General features: G+C 35.3%; 1 protein-coding gene across 1 annotated transcript; it reads right to left on the bottom strand.

Annotated features, from left to right (window-relative positions):
• Positions 1 to 470: 470 nt before the first annotated feature.
• Positions 471 to 20,240, bottom strand: LOC139693575 (outer dynein arm-docking complex subunit 4-like). Its single transcript, XM_071591783.1, has 8 exons — positions 20,124 to 20,240; positions 19,672 to 19,854; positions 16,997 to 17,683; positions 14,875 to 15,106; positions 12,677 to 12,770; positions 6,570 to 6,835; positions 4,000 to 4,165; positions 471 to 504 (listed from the first exon to the last, which is right to left on the bottom strand). The coding sequence occupies exons 1-8, from the start codon at positions 20,238 to 20,240 to the stop codon at positions 471 to 473; spliced, it is 1,779 nt and encodes a 592-aa protein (XP_071447884.1).
• Positions 20,241 to 24,685: the final 4,445 nt, after the last annotated feature.

Genomic DNA, 24,685 nt, shown 5'->3' with positions numbered 1-24,685 from the left:
GCATCTAGTGATTCCTTATAAAAAGCCTAGTGCAATGCATCAAGATATACCAGGTACTTAGTAAAATCTACCTGCCTGATCTAAATCAAGAGTGCACAATCCAAATTGGCTAACTACAGAATTAGCATAATCAGTTTGCTTTTAATGATAATACTCTCCTGCTCTCACAGTCAGTAAATTGTGATTAAAAAAATATTTTACAAAAGAAATATAAATAAGCTATTATACTTAACAAATGTTACATTAGCTTCTTTGATGCTGGTCGAGGGGGATGAATGAGGAAGGGAAGAAATACAAATCAACCTAGTAAAATGCATGTGTTATATTTTTAATTAACCAAAACTAAAATTAAAATTAAGAAATTGAAATATTTGAATTAACTGGGGGGGGGGGGATTAGCTGGGGGAAAATGTTATGTCACGCATGAAATTAAATTATCTTGAAACTTTAAATCTGTAAAAAAACTATCATTAATGTGCCTGGTTGAGGTATCTGGCAGGATACCTGTGCAAGCAACAGTAAAAATTGTATCAATGAGAACTGCCAACATATATAAGAAGTGATTCAATTAATATCACAGACAGAACAGCTAATCACCAACATTCCTTCACCATTTAATTAGAGTTTTCCCTACTGCTTCCCTGGTGCTCCGGCTTTCTACCTTACCTCCAAAATGCAACCCCTCACTGAACACATCCAAACAATTCCTGCACCCTCAACTCCGTCCTAACCACTCTTTCCTTCCTATCAGAGAGTAACATTTATAAAGATGGTTACCTTAAAGAGTCAGTACCTGACAATGATGTTAAACCTCAAAACCAAGGTTGTGTTTAAGTAAAATACTGTGGAATCAAATATTTATAGTTTTTCGTAATAAAACTTCAAAGCAAGCAAAATTCAAAACTCTTGGGCTATGTGTAAGAACATTAAACTTTTCTTTGATCACAAGCATTTTACAAAAAAATGACATAATACAACTGCAATATACACATTCCCCCCCCTGGACTACAACCTTGACATGGTGGAAGGGCTTGTGCTTTCTGATGATCCCTAGAACAGCGCTGGCAGGAGCAATGATATTTACTCCTGGTAGGTTCACCCATGCCAGATAGGTTGAAAGTTGGGAACCAGACAAAAGACAGTCCATGCAGCATCTATTCTTCAATGAGGCAACTGCAAAGGCATCTGGACCCAGTGGGGTGGCCATTGAGTGATGGTAATAGTTTTCAGGGGAGACGAATGATGGCTGAGGTCATTAGTGCCATTAGGGATAGTCAGAATATGATGAAAGATGGAGAGAAATCTGGCATTGGCCTTCTCTTGACAAAAGGCATCATGGGGTCTGCAGCTTAACATCCCATCCAACCGACAGTGTATTAGATTATAGATTTTGAAAAGTCATTTGATTGATTGAATTGGGAAAACCTATGAGTATATAGCAGAAAATGTGAATAGATTGGAAGAACAGGAGGCTAATCCGCGACCTATACTCAGACAGCTAAGGTGCAAGTGAGGGATGGAGATTCCAGATGGGCAGTGTAAGGAATAGGTGTAAGGCAGGGTTATCCAGTAACACCAGTGCTGTTCAATGTCTATGTGGAGATAATGATTAAAGAGGCATGGAAAAAATTGGAGATAGGAATGAAAGCAGCAGGGAATGCATAAAATCAGTTAGGTTTGCATTTGACCAAGCTCTAGTTTGTCAGTCAGCCAAGAGGTTGCAAGCATTGCTGAGTGAAATGGAAATTCAGTGTGATAGATAAGGGATGAAAATCAGTATTAAAAGACAAAGATCATGTGATTTGCCAAAAAGAGGAAGGCTAAGGTTATCAATAAAATAGGAGGGCAAAAACTAGTGCACCTGAATCAGTTTACATATCTTGGAAGTGCTTTGGACAAGAACGGTCAAAGTAGTAGGGTAAGGAGATGAATTGCACTGGGCAAGGAGGTTTTCATAAGGAGACGGGAATCGATGACAAGGATGTTGAATAAGAATATCAAGTAAAGGCTCGGCAAAACTTGGATATGGACCATAGTAATGTATGGCGTGGAAACATGGTCACTGAAGCAGGAGGATAGACATAGATTGGAGGCTTTTAAAATGTGGATGTGGACAAGGATGGAGAAGGTGAAATGGACCAAAAGGAAAACAAATGAGGAAGAAGCTGAGCAAGGAAAGGGGTTTGTTGGGAGAAATCCTATGGAGACAGAGAAAATGGATGCAGAGCATATTGATTAGCAGTTGAATGTTGAAGACTAATAAAAGGGAGAATGTTAGGCTAACCAGGAAGGGGAAGAAATAGGATAGGTATGTTGGATGGGATGAAGGGAGGAAGGAAGTATAAGTAGATGATAAGGGACTTGTTGTAGAGATGAATGTTGGGTTGTGTTCATAAGGAGAAAATAGAAGTATTATTTGGCAGTTGCGTTCAATCAAAATTTATCTGAACTGGTAGATTACCTGATAATAAATAAAATGCATTTCATTTCACCTAATAGTGCCTATGCTATGAATTGCTTTGGGCACAAGAAACTAACTAGAAAGTAATAATCCAGAAGGATCGTGATGAAATTAATAAAGAATCTGCCCATCATGAAAATTTGTTTTTTTTATTTTATTTATTTATTATTTTGTTGTTTCAAAATAATAATCCTTTCATGTGATTCTGAATAGCAATACCTCTCTTATTTTGCCAATTTGGTTACCTATGTTGGAAAAATTATTTCTCCTATTTACAGGTTTCTATATCTTCATGAGCAACCCAAGGAAGTGAGAATCCTTCAGGCACTAAATGTTAACACAGCTATGGATACTATTTTAAATGCCAAAGTGATCAGATAGTACTAGCTTTGTGGGCAAGAGCTTTCATAAATATAAAATTCTAATTAGGATTTCTGTTATTCATTCCCTTCTAGGAAGGATATACTTGTACAAATAGGAAGTATCCAACATAGATACTGTCTGATTCAAATAATATATGTTCAAAAAATCCCATTGTACATCTTAAAATTCATATGGACTATACTGATTTAAAATAAAGCATCAACCTGTGATGGACCTCCAGAACATGGAGCTGGTCATTTTAATTGTATTTTAAGTGAACATAATTTATCATTGTCATTTCATCATGTTAATTATATTTTCATGGTCAAATTGAATCATGTAGACTTCCAGATGACCAAGCAATAGTTAGCTAGACAGCTAATTATTGCTGAGTGCATTGAAATATTTATGCACAAAAGTATGGGATGATGATCAATCACGAGCAAATTAAGGTAATGAAATTCTCAAAAAGAAAAAAGGGTGAATTAAACGCTGAAGTAGGAGAGGATACACAATAGAAAGTGGAACAACTCACATGCTGGGGCAGAATTATGGAGGAAAATAGAAACAGTAAAAATGGTGGTGCTAGGAGAAGAATTGCATAGAAAAGAGAAATTGTAGCAAAGAGGAGGAGTTGATGATGAATACAGTAATTAAAAGGTAGATGGAAATATTAATAATTGATATGAAGCGTAGCAAAAATGTAAAATCTTCCCTAGAATACCCTAACCCCATCTCATAGCAAAGTTGAGCCTATGCTGTTTTCTTTTTAAGAATTTAATTGATGTAAGAGTGTTTGTTGAATAAGACTGCATGAAACTTCTACAATTAGTATTTGATTACATAATGAATCTTTTAAATTTGAATAATTGTAATTGCTTACATTCAAATATTGGCTTGATAAAAATAGTCAAATTCCCCATTTGCTTATTTAGAGGTAATAATGACTTCAGTTGAATTATTGGTTTAAAAGATTTCTGAAATGAGTATTTATGACAGTAATTATCATATGGTTAACTGATGACTACTATTAATTATTATTTTAGCTATATTTTTTACTTTTTCAATATCTTACCTGCAACAAGGAGCTTCTGTGTACAAAGGAGCCACGTTGCAAACGATTCTTTGTCAAGGCCAGCTCTCTTGACAGCCATTTAATTGATTTCATCACAAACCTAATCCACTCTTGAGCATTTTTCTCATGTGGCAATTTTCTTGTCAGCTCATCAGAAGCATTCACCATTGCACTCTCAGCATTTTCAAGTGACCCCGCCATTGCCTCTACTCTTGCAGTCAAGAGAAAAGCATTGACTAACCATACAGAAGCTCCTTCTTGATTGCCTGAGGAAATAAAATATTGCTAAATATCATCAGGGATGTAAGCTGTCAAAACTTCTTTTAAAATTGGAATGAGTGAAATATAGACTGCTGAAATAAATTATTTATAGCTCAAATTTATAATATCAGAAATCATCTATTAAAATTGAATTGAGATGTTCATTTCAGCATGCTCAAGGTGAAATTTAATATAAGTAATATACATGCATTTTTGAACCAAAGTCATCCTCTTCCATGTTATGCTTGTTATTCACTACATGTTTAAAATATACATATCGCATTATTTTTCATTTTGATTACAAGTAAATTAAAATTATGAAAGGAGAATATTTTCATAGTTGTTTATAGCTCATCTGTATTTTTTTCATATTTCTGTCATTTTTTCCAATACAAGTTACTTTTGGAAATAATTAGAGCCTTGTTAATGATAAAAAAGTAAATATTTCGAATGAAAAAATAAACTATACAGGAACTTTCTTGATAATTATGGTTTGTCTGAGAAGTGGAAAAGAGTGCATATAACACTTCTTGGTCTCTCAACTAAACTCAAGATTTTTCCAAGATTAAAGGATTCCCGAATATTGCCTTTCGTTATTTTATCAGGGAAAGTTTTAACAGATGAAAAATATCAATCTGATTTCTGAAAAGGCTGTAACACTGAGCAGCAATGGATCTGATGGTGGAAGGAGGGAGGAGAATGAGCGTAAAATTGGGAATTAGCCTTAGGTTTCAAAATGGTGTTTTGACTGATTATATATTTATTGGAGAACTTGACCAAGTGGACATATTATGATTTGATGGATGAAGACAAATTACATTTATATCTGTTAAGTACATTTATTCTCATTGAGTTCAGTGCCACAGCTACCGCAAAAGAGATTTTCTGGCCAATTGTTCATTCATTCATTAAACACTTATTTACAACCACAATATTTCTCTAGTTGGAGGGAGGGAATATTGGGTGCCACCTTGACAGACTGTCAATAATTGCTCCTTCTGACTCCAATAAGGAAGCTCTTTCAATAATGTTAAAACAATGATAATGCAGTGGCATTAATAATTTCTATTGCTTGCTCATATATCATCCACTTCACAATTCTGGGTGTGACACTTCAAAGTTCATGTAACTTGTTTGTTTCATACACTCAATTTGTATACATTCTTAGAAGTAGCTTATTTAGCAGATAATAAATATATTAACTAATGAATTAATTTATTTTATAAATAATCTTATCTCTTTTCATTTCATATGTGTAATTATTGAAATAAAACCTACATCATTTCACCAGATATGTGATTTTCCAGAAAGAGAAAGGTTAAGGTTAACATTGAAATAGGAGGGCAAAAACTAGAGCAGCTGCAGCAGTTTACATATATCAGAGGTGTTTTGGATCAAAATAGTCAAAGTAGTGGGGATGTAGGGAGGAATTGCACTAGGCAAAGAGGCTTTCACAAGGAGGCGGAAGTTGATGACTAGGTGGTTGAGTCAGGATGTTAAGAAAAAACTTCTCAAAACTTTGACATGGGGCATAGTTATGCATAGTTGGGAAACGTGGTCGCTGAAGCAGGATGATAGAAGTAGATTGGAGGCTTTTGAAATGTGGGTGTGGAGAAGAATGGATAAGGTGAAATGGACTGAAAGGGAAACAAATTAGGAAGTACTAGGTATGGAGAGTGAGAAGAGGGTTGTATTGGGAGGAATCATATGGAGGAGGAAAAAATGGATGAAAGGTGTATTGATCGGCAGTGGGATGTTGGAGGCTGTAATAGAGAGGAGAATATGAGGCAAATGAGGAAAGGGCTGGAATAGGATAGGTATGTTGGATGGGATCAAGGGAGGAAGGAGGTACACAGAGATGAAGAGGGACTTGTTTTAGAGTAGGATGAGGAGTTGCATTTTGTTAGGAGATATTTATTTGGTGGTTTTGTTCATCTAAAACCTGAACCAGTAGATTAAAAAAATCATTATAATGTGAGTTTAAAAAAATTTCGTATTTTTTCCTATCTTTTCTCAACACAAACCTGCATGCTTTTGCACTAAGCTGCATGATCTTTCAATTAATATCCAAAATATTTAACACTGTCAATTGAAAATCAAGTATGTATCATTATATTCACTTCATGAAATTCCATTTTCTTCTGTTCCTGCAGTATTTCTTAACTTGGGAGGGGTATTTTACGTGTTGTAATTAAAACCATGTAGAGAGAGAGCTATCAGATACCAGTGATTGGGTGACTACTTGCTCTTGGGAGTGTTAAAATTCACTTTTATAACAACAACATATAAAAAAAGCTGTATCCATTGCAATGAAAAGAAAATGCCACCAGGGATAAACCTCTACAATTCTCTTAACTATGCTACTGCTATGCTACTACTAGCTATGCTACTAAGGGCCCTTTTACTTACCCTTACGTGAGCCTCCCCACTCATCTTCTTCATCTTCAATAGCTGCAGAATCTTGGGCAAGTGCTCTTCTGGCTGCAGCCACTGCACGCCTTGACCACCTCCTTGCCAACTCAATGTGCCCAGTTTCTAGCCTGCAACGGCCCATTTCATAGAATAGCCATGCATTCTCTAGCTCACCTCCACAGCTTGGACTTTGGAATAGGACTTGAGGACCAGAGTGCTCATATATATCACATGGATTAGAAGCACTTTCATCCAGAGGGGCCCTGGTTTAAATGGAAATGAATCTTTAATAATCCATTCTCCTTTTGTAAAATGCTAAGTTATAATTAGATAATGAACACACCTTAGGATGTGTGTGACCACACGGATAAATATGCAACTGTTTTAATTATTGTTCATTATAAATGTTGTCATTCATAATTAATTGAAATGATCTATTATAAGGAGCAGTATGTATCTATGGTGTAAGTATTGGTGTGGCAGTAAATGCCTATGAGGTAATCCAAATAATTTTTTAAATATTTGGACATGAATTTTTAGCAGAAACAACCAGTAAATAAAAGATGAATTAAATGCTGATTGACATTATATTTTCTTGAAAAGATGTATGCACCTCTTCTGATGTTCATTCATCTACATCAATTCATCATTTATACTGAAGTTTTTCACAAAAATAAAGTCCTTTAACTACAATATAGATCTGAATATGTCACATCAGTGCCAGGAGAAATTTTAAGGATTCAATGGCATATTTAGATTATCATTCAGGCGAGTGCCAAAACACACATTATTAAGCTACATTGTGAAGTATTCTCATGCAGTTGTGGGTTGGAACCTGGTAGACCAGCCATGTGACTGGTCAGAGGGAGGCGCAGAAGGCAAAAAAGTTTGTAAATTATTTTATAAAGTTTTTAATACTAGCTTATTTTGCTTTGTGATATGCTGCAAAAGCTTGCTTTATTGCCATTGTTTCACACACAAATTCTTCTACTTACCTGTATTTTTTACATTTTTATTAGATATAAAAATGGAATATAGTGGTGTATCTTCCGGGTTTGAATCCTGGGAATGCCTCTGGGAATCCTCAGTTTCACCTAAACTGTGAGAGTTTTTGGGTACCAGAACTTCCAGGGAAACTCTATGTGGTACGGGGAAAGGAATTATACCCTGTGACTTTTACTAACTGTTCTACATCTACATAATATCCCGCAAGCCGCCGCAAGAGCGTGTGGCGGGGGGTGTTAGGTCACCAACCGTACAAAGGAACAATACATGCAAAACAACAACATGGAAAATTACACCCACAGCAGCGCACACACTCATGCAAAAATCCCTTCATCCAACTCTCATGAAAACACATATACCGCAAACGGACAAAAAACTGCACCCCAGGATGTAGCACGAAAGCCATCCAACAACACGCAAGCCAGGACACAACAAGCAAGAATGTGAAACACCACTACCACATGAACATGCACCACAAAACACTCTACCCCCCGAGGAGACTGTAAAAGGTAGGGAATGCGACTCAACATTGCAGGTAGCAGGAATTAACTGTTGGGCTTAGTACTAGGTGAACTATATCCTCACCTATCAAACTGACATATGGGTGGATAACTCATGTTACCCATCCCATGCTCGTGTGAAATTAGAAATATAAGATGCTTGGATGTAAAGCCAAGAAGTTTTCAAAGAACTAAATACTTTCAGTTTCCTTAGAATAAAAACTTACCCAACAGGAAACCAAAGTAATGCATACCATCAAGATTACAGACCTACCCATTCGTTCAATTCATCAAAAGTTAAGACAAAAAATTCATCGCTAACATACTTTAATGTATAACAAGAGCATATAAGCAAGAAGCTTAATCATTGATGTCACAGATTTTAATCCTTAGTTCATCTCTGCTACACTAAAAGATGGACTTTTAAAAAGATGATAGTGAGACAAAGCTTTTACAAGAACTGATAAAGTCTTAGAATTTAAAAACATGGCAATGTTTAGGAGTGTGATGACTTCACAACTAGCTTTTAATAAACCTTAAAAATCTACAAATTGAATTCACCGCCAACACATACTTTTTTAACAAAAGATAGATACACAGTCATATGACCACAGATGGAATCACAGTTTGTGGTATGGTGCTGCTCTCTGTTGATCTGTCTAATATTTTCGATAGCGCCCTATTTGAAATGGGGAGAACAATCCTCCAGGGAATTACCACATTTATTTCCAAAATTTTCCAATTATAATTACTATTCTGACACCATTAAAAAATAAGTTGATTTAAAAAATGATTTTTTTCTTTTCAGTACATTCTTTGAATAATCTTTTTCTACCTTAAATTAGTTGTTACATTTTATGCACCAGCAATAATATGTATTTATCGCAATTGTCCCATAGGTTGAAAATAATGAGGATTGCTTTCCCTGGTCAATAACAAAAGAATACATCAGGTACTATAACTTGAGATTAATGAAACAACTTTCAGCAGCCTCACATACAAGTGTAAAACTTATACTAGTGGTGGAAACAAAAATCCCATGAACTTTATCAACGATCAACAGATTTGTCATTATTTCCAATTCTAGATAATACAATAATTTCGAAGAAAATATAAAAAATTTTTTCTCTTAGCTTGGTTTGGGAAGACAAGCATGTTTCCACTTGTGTTTGTGAGAAAAAAAATATTTTATGTATAATCTATTGGGGTGGGATTTTTGGTCTCCAAAAGGTCTAGGGAAGATAAAGTTTCTGCTTTGTTTCTCAAGTGTAACTCAGACCTAGTTGAAGAATTTACTTAGAAGGCAATTCAAGAAGATATTTAATTATGTATTGTCAAAATTCAAGGAATGATTATTGAATTAAGCATTTACTGACATTTTATCATACTTATTTTCTCCATGTAACATCTGGTCTTGCATTTTCAACCACCATTAAATATAATGTTAACATTTACTATCAAGGCTACCTCATAATAATTTTCCTGGTGGCTTTGCAAAAAAACAGTTAAGGGATTGACATTACCATAGGTTATATTAACTATCAACTGTTGGACATGTGCATATCATAATTATCATGATTTTCCTTACACATTAAAGAAAATCAACATTTACATCTGCCGAACGTTTGAAATAAAAATTGGTTACTTTCTTCCACTTTATGCTATACCACATAATCTCTGGCTGTCCCTCAGTAACACTTTGTTGGACCCCCCTATCCCTTTGGATGTGATACATAGTCACATGGGTACTGTATCATGCATGAAAACATAAACATTATTTTCCTTTATCAGCCATGATATGCTCCATTTTTATGCATTCATAGATAAATAAGTGTATCATACAGGTACTTAGCAGAAAACCAAATTAAACTTGAATTAACACATTGAAAGTGATATTCAAAGAACTAATTATGGCCAAAGAACTTCCTTCTACCACTGATTTCAAAACTTTATGATTTCTGAGTATTTTCAAGATAATATATTCAATTCCATTAAAGCATAAATTGTGTAATGAAATCCTCTAACCATAATGTAAATTTGGCAAAATTATTTTTAGCAGAGTTACATCAGCTTCTGTTCAAATTGATTGAGATACAGTAGGTTAATACCTATCTAGCAGTCCAACTAAAAATTAAGGCGGTTGTAGTTCAGTGGGATATGGAAGTTGTGAAATATAAAACCATAATTAAGGCAAAAATTGTCCAATTCACAACTGCGCTTTTGGGGGTAACATTTTTAAATGCAAAGTTTCACTTATTCACCTTCCAGCCCCATCTTTACTCTCCTATCCTGATTTTCCCAATAACTTTGAGGAGAGTTTATCCATGTCCTTCCATCCCCTTTAACAGGCATGGTTTAAACTGAAATACCCTCATGAATGACAACTGATCTATTAATTCTACAGCTCTCTTAGCCCTAAAATTCTAGTTTTTTTGTATAATAGATATATTTATTAGTGAAATTATACCTGCAATATTAGTCATAAAGACAGGAGCTCACATAAAATATATTTAAGAATGATATTAAAGGTGAAATAGGACAAGTTCTTGTAAATATAACATAAGGAATCACTAAGGAGAGGACACATAAAAATTAGTGAATGAAGGAAGAATTATGGCAGGGATTGGAAGATAATACTTGATTTAGTTGTTAAATTATCCATTTTCTAAATGACACCTTAATAAGGAACATAGAAAAATCATATCATGTACAAACAAGTTGTGAAGACAAAACAATGTTGATAAAGAAGTCAGTTGATGGTATGTCACTTCAACAAATTGGTGGTCAGCAGGAACAGGGATGCTTAAGAGAGAATCTATAAGTGTAACATTTCAGTCTAAATTTTAAAGTTGATATCTCATAGAATTGAGACTATAAAGTATATTTGCTTTTATTTATCAACAGTCATTACCTTATACCTACTTTACCAACTTTTACTACTGATGAATGATGTCCTTTTGTTCTATAAATAAAATATTGAAATTTTATTTTGTGAAATGAATCCTATCTACTTACGGCTTATTTATGATTCCTTTTGGCTCATTACTTGTTATTTTCAACCACTTTTCAATTCTATTTATTAAGTGATAGGGATCTCGGAATGGAAAATTAGAGTTAGAAATCATTTCATTCAAGATGACTGAAGAAGATTTTTGTATTTGTCCCAAATATCCTAAAAGTTTCTGACGATTTTCATCCTAAAATGATGAAATACAGCTAAGTTTCATTTTAATGTGCATACCTGTATCTTTTACAAACTGTTTAATATTTTTTCAATGATAACAAATATAGCTGAATTAAAAAATTGATTATAATAAAGTTAAGTCCTAAGTTTCATTTTGAACATATCAAAAACATTTCAACAATTTTTATGATAGCAAACTTGTGCTTAATTCATGAAAGGAAACTGATCATTAAGTAGGTTCCAAGAGTAATTTTATGTCTAGTTGAAACAAATGTGCATTATTGATATCCAAATCTAACCCAAAAATAATGTAAATCTTGCTCAGTACCTAACATATAAATGCATCTGAGCCTGCCTATTTATCCATACAGTTCAGTTAAGTTTGATTTGGTTCTTTTTAAGTAATTACCTATAAATATAAGTATTAAATATAAGAAATTCAAATGTTCAATTTTTAGAATATTTATTACTTAAAATATTGGGAATTTACTTGGAAGCTTAGAAATTTGGAGCTTTTGGGAGGGTTTTTGGAAGCCTTTTATTTGACTCCTCCTGAGTCACAGTTTTTTTGTAATATGTTCATTCCAAATTCCATCATTTGCTTCCTGCTACACCTTAGATTATAGTAAAATAAATTATTTGTATCTGAGAAAACTACAGTTGGAAAAAATACTGCAAGTACTTCTTAAGATCTTTTGTGCAAAATTATTTGGAATTGGTTCACTCATATGACCCATTGAATATGTGGTTTATTTTAGATGAATTCATTTCAAATGCCAATGCAAAAGGAGGATGGATATTCCGGTGACAATTTGAAATGCATTTTATATAGAACTATATTCATTACCCTTTTCAGTCATATTTTAAATGCATTTTTACTTATTTTAGTTTCTCAGAGCAAAACTTCAAATGACACTTCCATTGGATATATCACAATGTACCAGGTGGCTGAAAGTGAAATCTGTTTATTTTTTATATTACATATGAAGTACTGATATTTATATTTTGCTTTTAAAGAGTAATTCATATATAAGTTCTTTGCTTGCTATACTGTTGTAATGTTAATGTAAGAAGCCATGATTAAATATGTCTTTTGATATCAACAATATTTTTTATGTACTCTAGATTCTCTGTAGGGACAATATGAACCACATGGGATGAGGATTAACAACAATAAAACCAAAGTAATAATATCCTTGAGAGGCAGGAAAGCTAAGTAGGTCTTCAAAGTAGGATGATATGATCCACAACAGGGACAGCAGTTCATGTACTTGGGGAGTATGATAAGGGAAAGGGGCATAGAAGCAGGGATATTAGGAGAAGAATTGTATCAGAGAAAGTTATTTGCAAGAAGAAGAGAATTGATGATGGATACATTGAGTAAAAATATGAATAAAAGGTTAATAAAGCCTTACATTGGAGCACAGTGCTTCATTGCTGTGAAGCCTTGTCTTTGAGGCAAGAGGATGGGCATAGATTGAAGGCTTTTGTGATGTGATACATCAGGGACTGGAAAAAAATCATCAGTCATTCAGTGAGAAAAACAAACACATATATTAAATGGGTGGGCAAAGGGAAAACCTGCAGTGGGGCCCTGGGCAAATAGCAAGCACTTTGTCATATTTACTCCCAAATACCTAAAGCTGTTGAAACATCCCTAGAGACCACTGTAAAATCAAAATCATCGTGTGGTACTCAGTAGTATTCCTACATCCATGTCATAATGGACTTCATGTAAGTGTCAGAAAATTAAAATAATGCCATGAAAACTTTGAAGATACAATCAAAGATTCAAACATAGCTTATGTAAATGGATATTAAATATGCCCAAAGCCCTTTGCTATTAAACCCTGATGCTATTAAAGGCCTATGAAGGGAAAAGGAAATGTCTATGGACATTTCCTGCCTACCTTTTATGGAACTGAAATTATCATGGCATCATTAAAACTAGAAAATCTGGTTTATTGATAATCTCTGTGTATCAAGTTAGAGGAGAGTCAAAAGAAGTGATTTTCAAAAGTATTTTAATCTCTTATCTAACCACAAATGATGCTATTCCTACCGCAATGTCACTCCCTTTCTGCCTATTATAATGTGCACTATATGATATGAAGGATCATGAGCAATTTGAGTTCTTTAGGGGCATTTTGAATGTGAGAGAGAAAGGAAGAAGAGAAGGCAATCTACTTTTGGAAAGAGTTCATCAGATAAAACATACATATTGGGATGAAATAACATAATTAATTTTGTAATTCTACGCACTTTTTAAAAACACCACCCAGGTTTCAACGTTGAATGTCATCATCAGGTGACCTGATGACTAGTTTGAATGAAAGTATTTATATTTAATTTAACAAATAATTCTAGTAGTTTATAATATTTTTCAGATATGTACTTATTGCATCAATAGTTACTTAACCCATCATAATTCTTGATTTTCTACCCATGAGGATATAAATATATATTCATAGCTTGATTTACAGTATGTCTATGTTAGCTTGAATTGGAAGTTTTCAGAAAGCCTTTTGCTCTTGATAAATAAATATGTGATCGCATATTTTCCAAACAATCAACCAGTTTGAAATGGAAAGTAACTAATGTTATATTTAAGTTGATTGGGAGGAAACAGTGGCTTAAAACTCTGCCATCTGAACAGTACAGTACCATCCTGGGAAGATTGGCTGAGATTTCCCTTAATTACATTGCCACAAAGGCTTCTAATTATACTACTTTATGGTTATGTATTGAATAATATATTAATGAATACTGTCAGTGTAATTTGCCTGGTGTATTAATGAGATACTGCTTATTTATTTAGATAAACTACGTAAATTTTTTAAAAAAACCTAGTTTATAGGGAAACACTTTTAAAAAGATAGTTTACTCTCTATTATTCACATTTTCAAAAACTATATAAAATAGACCAATTTATATACAATTAGGAAAATTATTTTTGTGGCCAGCAAAAGAATCAAATAATATGAACTAGTTCTTTTCATGTACCAACTCTTCATTGATAGCCCCACCATTCACTCTGTTAAGAGTTTTGATGAAGAGATCAAATGCATAAGAAATTCTTTATTGATGCTGTACTTACAACAAGGTACATTTTTAAATTATGATGCAGTAATTGAAGTATAAAGACAAACATTACTCTGGAGGAGTACTGATTAAGCTTAAATGGGAAATTACCCAAAAAACATGATTTGCATAAAACCTGTGGTGATGACCTGATTACAAGAACCTTTTAATTGAAGTTCTGTGAAAAATGTAAGTCCCTAGTCTTTGCATAGAAAATGTACCCATAGTGTTACTGAAAGGACGACATCAAAATTTCTTCAAAAAATATCGCACAACCATATTCTATAGGTAGGAAGAGATTTAATAAATTAGAAAACTGAGCAGGGAAATAGTCTTCTGTCTTGCTGACCAAGTGCATTTAAGTATATGCTGCACAACTGTTTATTAAAATTATCTTTGCCATGTTATGAGTGGGAATTTAATTAAAAAAGGCAATTTTATGATGATGAGGGATCTTAAATTAAAATTATTAAAATATTCCTTACCTCAGTTAATGAATGATTTATAACTTTCTTTGATAAGTAGGCTTTACCAATTTCTCGAGCAATAGCTCTCACATAGCCACCTTTGCCAGATCGCATGTTATCTTTACGACCTAGAGCAAAAGCCTGTGGTGGGAGAGTTTCCACCAGATCCCTTGCTCTTTCTCCACATGCCAAGCATTTGGCCACATCTTCATTCATTAGTGCCATTCTCATCTCTTCAAGATAGTGCCAAGCTTTTTGTCGTGCTTGTTCCAGTTTTTCCCATGGAATTTGGTTTAACTGTGCAAGGACAATTTTACCATTGTGAACTTGCCTGAGATAATTTCAAACCAAATTCAAAACCATACCAATAAGTATTCGAAAAGAATGTGCAATAAATTAAGCCAGTCTACCATGATGTTTTATAAGGAGAAGAAAACTTTCTTGACAATCATTCAGAAAGTACCAAAAATTCATATTTTGACATGGCATTCTCCTTTTGCAGTGCTAGATACCACATTAACACCTACATTTATCCTGTGCATGCTGACCAACTAAGTCCAGGGGATAATGTATACATTTGATAATCTACAACTTGGCATGCTGGCATACAATAGTGGAAGTGGAGTTAAATGAAATCTGGAGGCTATGTTTGCAGAAAACATGATGATAAGCCTAAAGTGGCTCATCAGGACCCCAGGAGATTGCAGATTATAAGTATCATATAGAAAAAATAAAAAAATCCTCACTTTATAAATACTTATTGGATACATTCCAACCCTAAAACTAAATATTTTTTAAACAAAATCTCAATGACTACAGATGCCTCCTGGAAATTCAAAATTATGCAAATACTTTTTAAAAGAATATCAACATGGTAATCCAGAGGATAGAGCTCTAGGCTACTGACTGGAGGGCCCAGGTTTGATTCTTGGTGATGTCTGGGGTTACCCTCAGCCTTACACAAACTATGTGATGTTTTTGATACTAGACCTTCCTGGGACACAAGAGATGACATGTGGAAAGGAACCAGCTGCTCTGCATTTGAATTTCATACAGTATTGGTTTAGAAGTATAAGGTAAGCCTTACCTCACCATATGAAATCAAGCTTTGGTACTGATTGGTTTGATAGTTCACAACTTTGGACCATTTTACTGTGCAAAGAGTGTTTTGCATTACTAAAAAAAGCATAATTAGTTATTTTCATTACTTATAGCATTAAAAGCTATTATTAGTATTTCCAACACTATCTTTTATATGCTAGAACTTTATTTAAGATGAAAAGTGAGTTTTAGATTTTCATCAAAATTGAAATATTGTTCAACTTTGACTAAATCAGGTAGTGATTAATTCTGAAAATATATGCCATCTCAAAATATATTAATAAATTATTTATTTGATAAGTGTAAATGAGGATTTTGAGATGGGGGCATGGTAGAGGATGAAAAAAGTTCAATGCGCGAAAAGAACAGTCAAAGAAGTTCTTGGCAAGGCAGGGAAAGAAAGAAAGTTTTGGGAGAAATTCAAAGAAAAGAATCTAAAAAAATCTTTGATGCTCTTAAAAGGCTGAAGCGAAAGCTAAAATTCCTCCAATCAAATGTACCCACAAAGAAAGGTAAGGCAGCTTGGGAGTGTGGAAGCTTGTATTAACTCTTCTCATTATCCATAGGTTTTATTGATATGAGTAAATGGCAAAAAAATATTGACCAAGGTTACCACCAGAAAAACCTTCCCAAAATCTTTGAGATTGTATCATTTTGAAATCAAGGACTTATTAGTATTCATAACACAAATTTATGCCATAATATAATTTTATGTTTAATGATTCATGAGGAAAGCAACCAATAGTATAGGTGTGGCATGCTCGTATATTCTAGTCCTACTCAAATTTCTGACAAAAAACACTATCTAATCTATTCATCTAATAAAATGCTTGTTCATCAAGATTTTCAGTACTATTAGTATTATTTTTGATTTAGTACTATTTTCAATGGTTTAATATGATATGGGACGATGGGAGTACCTTTTTGATAGCCATGCTTTTATTGGTGGAGACTAGTTAGAGAGAGAAGGAGTGTGTGGAGGATATATATTTACTATACATATCTACATAAATTGGGGCTGGATAGAAACCAACTGGCCCTCACTAGGGGGATAGGGGCCGCAGTGCTATTCCCCTGATCACATACCTGTTTCCTGTCTACCTTGAGTTCCCCCATCTTCTGCCACCGCTGCATTTCACGGCGCTTATCCCTTTCGGCATACGATTTGGCACGGCCCATTGAGTTGAGGTATGGTTCCCTGCACCGTAAGCTCTCCCTCACGCCCTTGATCAACGCCAGCATGTCCCGAACCCTGGAGAGCATCGAGAAGGATCCTTTCCTATTGGCTGGACTAAGGAGTGCCGCCGCTGGGTCCTGAGCGCACCAGAACCCGTAATCCTGCTCTGGTGCCGTGTCGTCCACCCTGGACGTGGCCGAGACCAGCTTCTCCAGGAACTTATAGTCTTCGGTGAATCTCCCGAGGTAATGCCTGGTCATCCTGTTGTGGATGCTCTTCCGGATGACCTTCATCTGCTCCTGGTCCAACAGCACAGTGCCACTGCCACCGCTGTTGTCCTCGAGCACCACGCCCTCCTCTCTCTCCACGCGGGCGGGGGATATGTCCCCGGAGGCGACGAAGGCGGCGATAATGGTTCGGGATATGGGGCGCTTGGCACCCTTCTGCCCCGGGGAGGAGCCGTAGGAATCGCCGCTGATAATGCGCTGTCGCTGGTCCTCGACGATGCGGATCCACCGGAGCATATCAACCAGTACAGGACCGGCTTGGTCCCCGATACACTCCTGGATTGTCTGCCGGCACTGGAGTACCCCGGCCTATGAAAGGAAGAATCCCTTCACATATACGTGTTGCCATTTCCTTGAAAGTCTTCAAAATGTTGACGCCAGACAGGTGTTAGGGTGAATATCTCATTTCGAGAAATACTTCACGAATTTAACTTATATATTAGGTTTCAAAAATTTGCCATCTTCTGGTGAGGTATACAATTTTGGTATAAAAGTGTGTGTGTATATACATACACACTTTTGTGTCCTTCCCCAGCATCTCCTTAAACTTAGCTCATGCTAATGAAAATTATTCAGGGGATTTGCAAGATTTTTCATTTTCTCCGTGACATAACTTCCATAGCATAGAAGTTGAAACCTATCCCTCCGTTGAGCCGTTAGGAAAGGAAAACCCAAAGAAAGTTGTTATCAGAACGCGATGATGCAGTAAAATAGGGCACAAATGGTGTTTTAATATCTTGCAGTGAAAATCAAGCATAAAAAAATGAACATCAGAACTGAATGGAAAAAATGAAAGAAATGAGAAACTTTTGATTGTCTGTATTTACTTAATGAGTAAAATTATGTAGTATTCCTAATTTCTCCAGCTAGATTGGTTACTTCTAGGTGGGTGACAGGTTCAATCAACTCAGGCTATCACTGTTTTCTCTCATCAGAAGACGTTAACTACAGGGAGCTGAATGAACTATTGGGTGAATTAAGAATCCTGTTTTTTTAGGGCATTGTGTGTCTGCGTATTTTTATATATATATATATATATATATATATATATATATATATATATATATAGAATACAATCAGGACGTATTTGCCTTTTTTAATAAATTTCGAAAAGGCGTTTGATAGAATGAATTGGGAAAACTAATGAGTATGTTGCAGAAAATAGGAATGGATTGAAGGGACAGGAGGCTAATCCGTAAACTGTACATGTCTCAGAATGCTCAGGTGCGGGTGGGGAATGGAGAGTCCGGATAGGTAGTGTTAGGAATAGGTGTAAGGCAGGGTTATTCATTATCACCGGGGCTGTTCAACGTGCATGTGGAGGAAATTATTAAAGAGGCATGGGAAGAACTGGAGGTAGGAATGAAAGTTGGCGGAGAATTCATCAAATCAGTTAGGTTTGCTTATGACCAAGCTCTAGTTTGTCAGTCAGCCAAGGGGTTGAAAGCATTACTTAGTGAATGGGAAACTCAGTGTGAAAGGTATGGGATGAGAATCATTATTAATAAAACAAAGGTTATGCGATTTTCCAGAAAGAAAAAGGCTAAGCTAAACATTAAAATAGGAGGGTAAAAAATACAGCAGGAAAAACAATTTACGTATCTTGGAAGTGTTTTGGACCAAACGGTCAAAGCAGTAGGGACGTAAGGAGAAGAATTGCGCTAGGCAAAGAAGCTTTCACAAGGAGGAGGGATTTGATGAGAGGGACGTTCAGCAAGGATGTTAAGAAAACTCATAAAAACTTTGATATGGAGCGTAGCTATGTACGGCGCGGAAACGTGGTCATTAAAGCAGGAGGATAGACGTGGATTAAAGGCTTTGAAATGTGGACGTGGAAAATAATGGAGAAGGTGAAATGGACCGAAAGGAAAACAAATGAGGAAGTACTAGGTATGATGGGCGAGGAGAGGAGGTTTTTGGGAGAAATCATGAGGCAGGAAAAATGAATGAAGAGCGCATTGATCGAGATTGGGATGTCGAATACAGAAATAGAGCGGAGAATGTTGGGCAAACGAGGAAAGGGAAGGAATAGGATAGGGATGTTGGACGGGATGAAGGAAGTGCACAGAGCTAGAGAGGGACTTGATGCAGAGTAGGTTCCTGGATTGTCTTTTATTAGGAGTCACAAAATATTTATTCGGTGTTTGTGCCCATCGAAAACCTACCTTAACCGGTAGATAACTTTATACACACACACACATCATGATTGATACTTTATTAGCTATTGCAAGTTAAAATTTTAATTTTTTTGAATCGCGAATTATTGATTGTGTTAAATAGGATAAAAATGTATTTACCTTAAACCTCTTATCGCTTGGATAAGCAAGACAACCCTGGTAGAATTTGGTCATGGCGTCTTCATACTCGCAGAGCTCATACATGATCCTGGCTTCGTTATAAAGGCAGTCATCAGCCAAAGCATCGTTTCTTTGAGCCTTTTTGACCCCAAATAAGGCCATAAAATACTGACCAATCTTAGCCTAAACATTGAATTAATTTTAATAAAACTGTGTTTAGTTTGAGATAACGTACGTATCGTAAACACTAAGGAAAAAATGAGGTAATTAGTTATTGTTTTCAAATATCCTTTTTCTAGTTTGAGAGATAGATTGTCTTCACGGATAAAAATGATCAAGGAAATTTTCATTGGATTATATAATTCTCAATGAAAAACTACAGATTTTTATCGAAAAGGCGTTGAATAGTCTATCTTAACAAACGTGTATGCCATCAGCTTCATAATGCTCACCTTACATTCGCCTCTCGCTATCAAGATCTTTCCTAGAATTCTATCTGTTGGATTCAACTTGAGGGCATCGTCAAATGCTTGAATGGCCAATTCAAAATTTCCTCTGGTCTTCAGCATTATCCCCGTGTCGTATAGAAAATTGGGAGCGTTAGCAGGCATCTTTGGTAGTTTCCATTTTCTTCTTTTTTTCTTTTCAACGACTTCTTCTTTGACTGCCTTCTTCTTTGATTTAAACTCCCGTTTTGTCGGTCCCATTTTTAATGAGAAAAAAGTTTATTTAAAAGCTTTCTTTGGAAATTAGTGAAGTTAGTATTATTGTTTTCATCAGGTTTTCTCTCGTCAGCGGAGTTTTAAGTTTAGGGGAAATGGACTTTTTAACAGCCTTAAACGAATGTTATGTACACAGCTAAATGAAATCTCATTTACGTTGTCACAATGTTTGTTTATACTTGACAGATATTCAGATAGCATTGTTGTCACCCTCCTGACTTTCATTATGCATGGAAACAGAACTAACAACTTGCAGTTAACCTACATGATATCCTCCTATTAAAAAAAAAAAGAATTTGAGGTGAGAATTTGCATTCCTAGTTAATCAGATTTTTGTATCGTATTATACATTAAGTGCATATTGTTATCATATTTACGCATCTAATTTCTTTAAAATTATAAGTAGTAAACTTCAGAACGAATCAGCATTATTATTTTTAAATAATGATGGAAACGACATTAGACCTAAAATAGGTTGAAATCCCTCACAAGGTACAGCACAAGAAGCATACAACATTCCGAGAAGCAGCATATCCATAGACATCACGCAAGTTGGGTTTTTACGGTTCTGATTTTGACATCAGGAGAGTTTTCAGCAAAAAAATTCCTCTTGTTACCGCTGCAGGATATGCACCCAAATATGATTCCTTCATGCCATTAATGCTTGGTCATCATAAGAAAATGTAAGAATGGGAGAAAACAGTCTGGATATCGAGAACCATGGAAACTGCATTATACTGTTGAAAGATGGCGACAGTTTAAGATCCAACTGGTGGTGAGATGTTAACTCCACGGTGTCGAAGGATACGTATAGCGAAATGCTGACCAAACGCCAGTAACAACCGGTAATCGGCCGGGGACCCTCGATTTGCAAAACCAGAGCAATGATCACCGAACCACTCAACTCAACTTCTATAGAGTATGAAAACGGAGAATTTAGAGAAGAAAACCTTACATACCAGGTGACTACGTAAACGGGAATAACAATCAATTATTCTGTAAAAAAACAGATTCCCTGTCATATTAAAAAACAACCTCCTGTTTTTCGATTTTTATAAAAATTAAACACTTTTTTTGGTAGATTAATATTTGAGGTTATTCATTTATTTATTTGGGGTTATTCAGTTATTATTAATATTTTAGGTTATTCAGTTATTTATATTTTTAGAACTGTCATTGTCTCATTCTTGAGTTATGAGGGAACATGCTATGCAATGCACAGAAGAGTTTGAAGTTCTGTAGAGACCTAAAGGAGTCCCCGGGAGTCAGTCGGTAGTTAGGAATGATGAGCATTTTTCCTTATATAGGTAATTACTGCTAAACTTCAGCTATCCTCGCAACGGTTTAGTTGTATAATCTCTGCCTATACAAATTTGTTGCAGGGAAATAGTTGCGCACTTTTTCGTGCTCTCCCACAACTTATGCTGGGAATTATTCCAACGCTGCTATGTAACATATATTAGCATTATACTCGTATATTTTGTGTCATACTTGTACGCTCTATGAATTTTCAGTTACTGTCTAATTTACGGAAAACTGATAAAAGTTCCCCTAATAATGAAGAACAAGATGATAAACGCATGCAAAAGTTGTGCGATTGTTACATAGGTACATACTTTATAAAAATGCTAATTGCTTTTTTTATGAACATCAGGAAAATGGAAAGTATTGTTTAAAAAAATTGTACTTCAAGGCTTAGTTTTCCCTCTTTATTCTCTGTCCATGTATATGACCAATATTAACGTAGATAAATGACCTAGCCGCTGCAATTGATTAAAGCTTTTGCCGCTCATCAAGGATAAAATGTTTCTCGGGTTTTCCGCTTCTAGACTGGTATGTCACCAGCGTCACTTGACCTCTGATGGAGACTTATTCATAGTATGAATGCCACATCATGAAGAAGACTCAATCATAGAGGAGTAAAGGTTTGTGGAATTTCAAATCTGATGCAGAAAATCCAAGAATATTTTTATTAATGCGGGAAAGTAAAAAAAATAAATAAAACAATATGTAATCTAACTTCTTGTTTCCAAAAGCTGTGACCCAGCATTAGTAATTTTCTGCTTAGAGCTCAAGAACATATTTTCCGAAAATTCAAGAAATCCTCTCCCGAAACACGCATGGGTTTTACGAAAGTCTCGTTATTCAAATATTTCTATGTTATTAACTAAAAACGAGTAAATTGATTAGGTGTAACATTCAATTTTTTAATTGTAGCATTGAAAATATTAAGTTACTATTCCATCGAAGGAAGTAAAACTATTTTCAAAGCTAGTGCTGGCGTTTCTATTTAATCCACTAGTCTTAATATTTGAGCTTAGCTCATTTTCCACCGTCAGCTCTAAATACTTGAATTCCCAGCAAAACGAACAAAAGGAGAGGAGCTAAAAAATTCGCTTGGTTAATAAAATGGGTGTCAGTTGGTAAACACCAGAGGTCTTGGAGTTTTACAGCCGAGTAAGTACTTCGAGGGAACGAGAAAATTAAAGGTGGGAAGGGAAAGCGGATGACCGTAGGAAGGAACAAGGGATAAAGAGAGTGGAAGGTGCTGAGCAAGTGTGAGAGGCGTGATTGAGTTCAGGAGAGCGATGAGGAGGAGGAGGTGGATGTTACGAGGGGCCTTGTTTGTATGGAGCGTCAGCTGCTGGGTGTGTTGACTCAAGTGAAGGGCGTCAGTTTTCTAGCCTCATCACAGTTCGAACCCTCTTGGCGAACCCGAATGGCCTCGGACATCTCGGCATTTGTACTTAATTATCCTCACACAAATCACGCACACAAACACCCGTTACTCCACATCAACCGAAGGCATTTTCATATCTAAGGTCTTTTAAAGGTTACATACATCTTTCAGTTCACTAGACACACACAGATTGTTTACAGGTACAGAACACAAGGATTCGTTTATGACACAGAAGGGATTAATATGGCCGCAAATTATATTGGGATATTTGTACAGTCGAATAAAATAATAGAGAGTCAATCACACACAGGTCCAAGAACAAGTTCTTCCATCCCACAGTACGAAATCTTAACAAAATCGAACCCAGATAACCAAACATTTTTCATTGAAAAAGCAAAATTAAATGATTTGATCATACACACTCAATATTCCATGATGTTCATAAACTTTATGGCTATTTATATTCGTATGTTTGTGAGTACCATTCAAGTATAGTTTGATCAACGTATATTTCCGAGCAATTTTATCGAAGGGGAGGTAATTAATTAGAGCAGGACCGTCTTTGCTTCCTCCATTTCACTCGGTTCTACGTCCCGTAGAACCGAGTAAAAGGAGGAAGTAAAGAAAGTCATCTGGTTATTTATTTTCTTGCGAGTCTTTTCACGATGCTCTTGCGTTTGGAAAACCAAAGAGATCTTAAAATATATCCTAGAGACAAGTATTTCGGAACATTTTGAATTTAGAGGCTGGTTTGAAGCAATTTAGCCTCCATGAAGACTTTTTATTTTATTAAAGCATCAGTGTATCAAAATTTATATGGAATTTCTCCTGATAATTTTTAAGAAAACACAAACTTTTCCATTTATCTGAGATTCTCTGATGAAATTAGAGCGAGGCATAAGACGCAATGGCTTACAACACGCACCCCATTTTCGCGACTCATTCATGAAGAGAGAAAATCAAAAGGCGGGCTTCAAGTGATTAAAGGGATCAATTAACTCTGTAGCCTGTGGGGAATTACTGCCTCAGAAGTACGAGTAGTGACAGTTAATCGCAGAGTTGGGAATCACGCTGACACTTCTGTACCTTCCAATATAATCTCATGTATCTGTTTGCTGTTTGAAAAGAAGAACATATTTCCAGGAGACCAAATTTGAAAAAAATACAAAAGATAACGAAAGTACGATTAAAAATTTCCTCTTTACGTGGCACGTAAATACTTTCTTTGATGTGATTTAATAAGATTTAAATTTAAAAAATCTTGGAATTAGAGTACTACTTAACTTGAAAACTAAATTAAACAATAGAATTTATACGGATTCCTTTAGTTAAAATACATTTATTGGGTAAATGTTTCTGTAAATAACATGGAATTTACCTAATTTCTCTACTCAGATATTCAGGCCCAGCAGCTAGGTTCTTCCATTATGGGAATGACAGAATTATCGTACTTCGATTATAACATGTCCGTGGGAGGGGTAGCATTGGTGATCGCTCGAGGGAGAGAAACTTCAACTATCATCATATTCCATAGTTATGAGGAAACTTCTTCTGAATGCAAAACTTAACACATATTTATGCTCGTAGTAGTCACCACTAAGGGCTTTTGTGG

This window comes from Hetaerina americana, unplaced genomic scaffold (genome assembly GCF_022747635.1).
Source record: "Hetaerina americana unplaced genomic scaffold, ioHetAmer1.1.p SCAF_5, whole genome shotgun sequence".
Lineage (NCBI taxonomy): Eukaryota > Metazoa > Arthropoda > Insecta > Odonata > Calopterygidae > Hetaerina > Hetaerina americana.
This window is presented reverse-complemented; position numbering and strand designations above follow the sequence as displayed.